Consider the following 7029-nt stretch of genomic DNA (forward strand, 5'->3'; position numbering starts at 1 on the left):
TGAGTTATTGTGAGCATAAATGCAAGAATGAGCATTAGATCAATGTAATGTGAGGTTCGTGGTTGATTTGACATATGTTGTCTGAGTTAGGTTAAATGTAATGTCTTCTTTCAAAGGGGGGAGATGTGTTGTTATGTGCATTACGTTAGCGGGGTTACCCAGAATGCAGTAGGCTTACTGGCAGTAGACTGTGAGATACATGTTAGAAGTCGCCCAGTAAAAGTTATAACAAAACCCACGCTGACCGTGTGAGCGTATTCTTGTAAAGTGCACTACACGGCATAACAGCGATTACACGACACAAGAGTAATTCAATCGCTATTAATGTTGAACTTGAACTTCAACAACGTCACACAACAATAAAAGTCCGGCATCGGCATGGTTCCTAAAAAATAAATCAAAGGTCCTTGTCCATTTCTGTTGAAAAGTTTTATCCAACCAGAGACCGGATTAAAGTGACGATATCCGGTTTCAACACGCATTCCTTAAGCATGCGTTTTCCCTGCCGACAGAGAGGTCTGGGGCGATTTTCATTTCGCCCCAAATCGCCCCAGAAGGGGCGGGGCAATTTGAAGCACGACTTTAAGCTGACTGAATGACTGTTACCTGATTCGACAATGACATACAGAGGCAGATCAGACGGTCTAGTGGTAGAATCCGACAGAAAAAAAATTATTACATTTCGATTTACATGTCGTCATTTACGCGACTTACAAGGATATTGCGTTTATACATCAGGAGTTTTTTTTTTTTTTTTTTTTTTCCTAGGCAGTCCAATCGCCCTTACGGACAAGCTTTCAGTCTTCAGAAAGCTGACAGTGTGGTCTGAACTCATAAACATTCATTCGAAATGTCTTTATGTGATGCACCAGCACCAACTGCATGTCCCCTTTTTTCACAGGATTTTTGCTGTCCTTGATTACTGTTTTATATACCATAAAAATATCAGTTAGTTTGTTATGGCAGCAGAACAGATTAAGTGCCTCAAAGAAAGACAGTGAGACATGAACATGCTGAGGGTTTTGAAAGACAACACTGTAAATCAAAAGCAAGGACACTGAATCCCATTTTGAAGTTAACTGTAGCCCAGAGACAAAAGCCCTGGAACCCTGCATACAGGAGTAGGGATAAAAAGTGTGGTTCATCACATAGTGTTCATCCATCACCATGTAATCAGAGAAACATGAGCAAAGATCCTTCCTGTAACTGTGGTTTTGTCAGAGAATTATCTTTTTTAAATTTAAAAATTTGAAATTTTACAAATGAGAAAAATTAAATTTATTTTAATTATTTATTCTTGCATGATTGACAGTTGTACATTTTTTTAAGTATCGTTCTTGAGGCGTAGAAGACAAATCCTTAGCATGAAAAGATAATGTGCATAGCATTCTCTAAGCTCTAAATATTCAAATAAGAAGTCACCTGGTCACCAGCCAGGAAAGAGGAGCCTAATCAGTCAGCATTAACCTTTCATTGTTCTACAAATGTGAATACAGGGTCTTTCATCAGCGCGCAATCCAAATTACTAATGATACCAGTGCTGCTCAGTTTGTACACAACATCACACCAGTCATTTTTCTCATGCTTCCTAATGCTCTCAACTTTAAATTTCTCATAGGGTGGGATCAGTACTTCTTCCTCTTGAGGCAAATGTGAGAAGGTTCCCAGAGCTGCACCATGACAGGTCTCGATTTCAAAGCAGGACTTCTTGCCAAAATGGGTGAGAGCATCACGACACAAAGAGGTGGATGTGAAGCTACCGAATCGGATCTCCTTTTGGATGACATCTGTGTCAAAGTCCAGTTTGGTTCTGCGGTAGGTGGTCACACACTTCCCCTTCTCCTGGTTCTCTTTTAGGTGCTTGAGGGCATCAGTTAGCAGGAAATGAAGAGCATGGTAGTTGAAGTTGGTTTTGTAAATACCCCTGCCATCGCGCACAGCTGCATTAAACTTGTCATAGATCTTGGGTTGACCATTGGTGTACACTCGAATGGCGATCGCGTGGTTTTCGGTCAGACCTTTTCCTGGATTTTTGTGCTTGTTGGATTTCTGTGCTCTGTTCCATGCTTTTTTGAAATCAGCATTTGAGTTCTGTTCATTGGTTAGGTAATTGGACAGAACCTGTTTTGACATTTCCTTTGTGCAGGTAGAGTAGGCATCATCAACAGAGTTGGGTGCCATGTCTAAGGGCAGTGCCTTGAGTGGAGAGCGTACTCTGTAACCCTTCAAAAATGTAAAAAAATAAAAATTGATGGCAATTGAAAGTCAATGGTTGTATTTATCTCACCAAAGCAGACACCGACACACCAAAACCAACTAATTCAGTACATACCACTGCTGCAGTCACCATGACCATTATCAGAACATGGGCCCTCATTGTACCAGTAGCCAATCTTGTCCCTAAAGTTGTCAGAGAGATGGACAAAAATGCTTTTCATTTCAGACATCAATGTACTAGGATGATCTGAATCTAAAGTCACCACCGCCAACAACAACAACAACAACAACAGTAATAATAATTCCTTTAATATAACATGTGCTCTCCACACATAAATAATAACCAGAAATAGATTGTGTTTTCTTATTATAAGTTGTTAAATTAGATGTACTTACAGGCACAGAACTAGCGGATGTCAGAACACAATCTTCAAAGGAATGTGTACCACCTTCTCATCACCATAGCAGACAGAAACAGACAGACAGACACACACACACACACACACACACACACACACACACACACACACACACACACACACACACACACACACACACACACAAAGGGGTGGGGAAAGAATGACCACATTTTATTTCCACTGTACTCACACTCACAGTGTATTCTCAACAAATTACAATGTTTTCTTTTTAAAAACAGTAAGAATCCATAATCTGCATGAAATGTTGAGTTTAAAGGAGATAGTAATACTAATATGTATAAACTTATTCATGATTATTATCTTACACTGTGAAGGAACATATTTTGATAAATGCAATGTTTATGAGTAACCTTCTCCAAGGTTGTTGATATTGAGACAGAGGACATACCGTATGTCAGCTTTGACCTTCTGGTCAATAGAATGGATGAAAGACAGTAAATAGAGTACCGTTACAGACAGAGTGACATCTAGAGCAACTGGACAAATGTATATCTACTCATTTTATTGCAACCAAGGTCCTAGAATGAACTTAAAAGACTTTAAATACACCATTGATATTTTACTCAAAGATAGTGTACAAAACAGAGATTGAAAAGAAGGAAGAAATACAATCATATAACATTATACATCATATAACAAATACACACATACAGCAAACATAAACAAAAAAAATGACATAAACACACTATCGTGACATTATTTGTACAGCTAAATGCATTGATGCTTCATGGAAAGGTGTCTAATTGCCTGGTTGCAGCACAAAGTTGCTGACTGCATGCTGTGGTCTGAATGGCCCTAGGTGTGGTCTGATTGCCCCTACGTGTGGTTTGAAGGCCCCTATGTGTGGTTTCGTTTTGTGAACACCCTCATGTTCACATCTCGTACAGCCCGTCTGTGATCAAGGCCCTCCCCCTCTGTGGGATGGTTTGAGGGCTAAGGGTGATGCTTCGTCTCACGTCTCTCATGGTCCAAAGGCCAGACTGGTATTAATTCCAGTATGGCAGCGATGTTATCTTGGCAGTGATGTCATCTTGGCCAAGCAGGGTTGCTGTTTATTGTTTATTTATTGTACAGTATGTTGTTTATTTGTTTCTTGTTTGTTAGATTTTTCACTTTCACTTTTGTCATCTAATAATCTTATCTGAGAATACTTATTGCTTCTTCTGGGATGTAGTGTCGCAGTGGTTATCAAACCTGGGTTCCATTCCCAATGGTGAAGTTGTTTGTACATTGCTTTGGATAAAAGCGTCTGCTAAATACCTGACCTCATCTTACACCTGACATTTTTGCAATTACCAAAACTTGTCAGTCATATTTCTCTGAGGGCTACCTAGCGTTATTCAGTGGAATACCTCCAGTTATTCAATGGACTTACCTCTAGCTTTTTTCAGTGGACCTTCCTACTCTAGCTTTTGTGCAGTTTAATGAAGGGATGAACACAGAGCTTCTGGTGGAAATTCAAACATACTGTTTAAACACTCAAAGAGCAACTACAAATGATGCCTCCCCTCTTCCAACTGCCACCTAATCTTGTGTGTTGCAGCCGGACATTATATGCTTACACCTGAGGTCAGTAGGCTACGACTAGGATACCTATGAAGATCATAGTACACGTGGATCTGACAGAAATGACTAATAAGTAGGAAAGGGAAATAATGGTGAAAGGTGAAATCCCCCCTTCTTACCGGTGCAATGAAATGAGTGACTCATGTTGCCCTGCAAGAGCGGGAGAGAGACTTGGACTCCCCCACTACAATGGTTGGGTCCAATGAGGTTGATTGGACCATTTACGCCTGGCTCACACGGTTGCGTTGCTTAACGGATGCCTGACGGATGACAGAGGGTGTGTCTGGCGCATGGGGTTGTGTTGATAATGCAGACGTTATAATGAGATTGACAGGTCAACAAACCAATCACGCCGCTAGCGAGCTGTTTACCTTGTGGGTAGTAGCATGCTAACATTATATAACTGGCTCAGACACCTTGCAAATCCCCTCAGACTTGTTTTTCAGTTACAATAACGGGGCTTTTCCATTGTACAGTGACTATTTCTCTGTAACTTTCAAAAAATCTAAGCAAAGAAAAGTAAAACAAACAACTTTACGAACAACAAACAACAGCAAAACAAACAACAAAAGTACAAATACGACCATCCTAGTAGTTGGTCTGCCATCTTTTTTTTTTAGCTTCGCGCTCTTTAGACATGAGCATAAATGCAATCTGATTGGCTAGCGCCTGTGCTGCCGTATTTGCATGAATTGCGATTTGATTGGCTGACGCATGCGGTTGTCTTGATTTATGCTTGTTTATTTTATAAACATGTTTTGGGGTTGATAAGGAGAATACCCTGTGTAAATAAATAATTATCTATTTTAATAAGAGCCACCATCTCCTGCACCCTTTTTCCTGACTTCACCACTGAGTCCAGTCACCCACATCTGGGGTGGCCGCCTCGGTCCCTCACAGCGCTATAGCTAAAACCTTCTGTTTTCTTCCACACTACTTTTTGTATTTAAAGTAATGTACTCAACATCCTAGCAGTCCTAACTGAGTATATGTTGTCTTTTGAACACCTTATACTATACCATGGCTGATGTTATACCACTATACCATGGCTAGTATTCACCTATACACCTGCATATGGAGGTTCCCCAAGGTTGGTAATCAGCAATTGATGGTGGTATCCAAACAATCTGCAGTTCCAGAATGGTCACATTCTGCTATAGTAGGTGTGCAGGTCATGAGCAGGTCAGCATTTCAAGTTTACTTTAGAAATCCCAGTAAACACAACCACTGTGGGGATGCTGTCTCACATTGAGCAATGGCCTTTTACAAGAATAATGGAGCAATATAACTCTTCCTGCTGCACTGAAGGGCAACAAAAAGACATTGTGACATTAATGAAGACGGGCCAACCAAATGGATGAAGTATACCCAAACCCCAAACTCTACTTATGTTGCCCTCACCTGCTTATCTCTGTTCTGAACAGTTAGTAGCTTGTGGTGAAACAATTGATGTGCTTCTATACTTCCTTCCAATAATGAAATATGTCTAAAATATAGCTGACAGTTGTTCCTGTGCCTTTTATACATGGTAATACATTGTGGTGTTTTTATGCATTGTTGACCATTTAGAAGACCTGGGCATGTAAACAAGAGATCATCAGTGTGTAAAGTGCACGGTAATATTTATTTAAGCTGTTGTGGCTTAGGAGTTATGGCATCATTTTAAGTCCAGAAGCATATCCATGTTTTCACCACAAAAACTACTTACTGCACCTTTAACTACTGCCACACCAGTTACCCTTTCTTTGTAGCGCCTTTGACTCTCAGTCCATGATTTGAGCTCATCAGTGTTGTAATGGGTGTATTTGAGGAACATCCATTCCACTGAGTATACACTTTGTGATGACTGGCTCTCATATATGAGGTGGTCAGCTGGTAACTCTGAAGTATAGCAGAAAGGATCTTCACCAGCGAGGTATGAAAATATCTACCCTTTTTTTTATTACGTATCCAGCGCAAACAAAGGGGGTGGGTGGCAATGCTAATATTTCTGACAGGAGTTTCAGCAGAATGAAAATGAATGAAAATCAACACAGTAGAATAGAATTTGCAGTCACCAATCCTACTAGTTTTTATAGTATGAATAGGGTAATAAGTCAACATAAGTCACCTTGCACTACAAACTCATTTGTTGTATGATGTAGCCTATTTTGTTTGAGGTTGTGTGATCAGGGCACTTTTTCTTCATGTAGGAACAGCTTGGTCTGTTGGTGCTTGCATTATCACACCTCACTTGACACCTACACAACAGCGAGCTGCTAACAGACAAAGCATGTTTGGCAAGGCCTCTGGCCAGAGACTGGAAATACCCTGCAGGGTGCGGTGCTGTACTCAGGCAGGCTGGGAACATGCAACATGGCCATGTAAAGAAACCCATGTATCCTCTCCTTAGAAAGAAGACAGCAGGCAATAGGGAAGGAGTTGGGATGGGATATGACAGGTGCGATGAATTATGAGAAGGAGAATGATCCATTTTAGAAAATGAACACCCTGATTTACAATGTCTGATCAGATTGTCAAAGAAGCAGTATATACAAACATTTGTATGATCTTCTCATGATATGAACCTGCTGAGGGTTTTGAAAGACAACACTGTAAATCAAAAGCAAGGACACTGAATCCCATTTTGAAGTTAACTGTAGACCAGAGACAAAAGCCCTGGAACCCTGCAGACAGGAGTAGGGATAAAAAGTTTTTTTCTGCTAAAGTTCATCTATCACCATGTAATCACAGAAACATGAGTAAAGATCCTTCCTGTAACTGTAGTGTCAGCTTGACACGTCAGTACCAGTGGTTACACCAATAG

At 40.4% G+C, this 7029-nt stretch overlaps 1 protein-coding gene across 1 annotated transcript; it reads right to left on the minus strand.

Annotated features, from left to right (window-relative positions):
* Positions 1–747: 747 nt before the first annotated feature.
* On the minus strand, positions 748–2731 carry LOC116218438 (ecto-ADP-ribosyltransferase 5-like). Its single transcript, XM_031560175.2, has 3 exons — positions 2614–2731; positions 2333–2400; positions 748–2223 (listed from the first exon to the last, which is right to left on the minus strand). Exons 2-3 carry the CDS (start codon positions 2375–2377, stop codon positions 1471–1473), a joined length of 798 nt encoding a protein of 265 aa, XP_031416035.1. The 5' UTR covers positions 2378–2400; positions 2614–2731; the 3' UTR covers positions 748–1470.
* Between the last annotated feature and the right edge of the window lie 4298 nt (positions 2732–7029).

The sequence above is a fragment of the Clupea harengus genome, chromosome 22 (genome assembly GCF_900700415.2).
Source record: "Clupea harengus chromosome 22, Ch_v2.0.2, whole genome shotgun sequence".
Classification (NCBI taxonomy): domain Eukaryota; kingdom Metazoa; phylum Chordata; class Actinopteri; order Clupeiformes; family Clupeidae; genus Clupea; species Clupea harengus.

Excerpts from the sequence above, each read along its gene's own strand:
- LOC116218438 (XM_031560175.2), bottom strand. The coding sequence starts at position 2,377 with ATGAGGGCCCATGTTCTGATAATGGTCATGGTGACTGCAGCAGTG. Across the intron at positions 2,224-2,332 it reads TCATGGTGACTGCAGCAGTG|GGTTACAGAGTACGCTCTCC; the intron begins GTATGTACTGAA and ends ACATTTTTGAAG.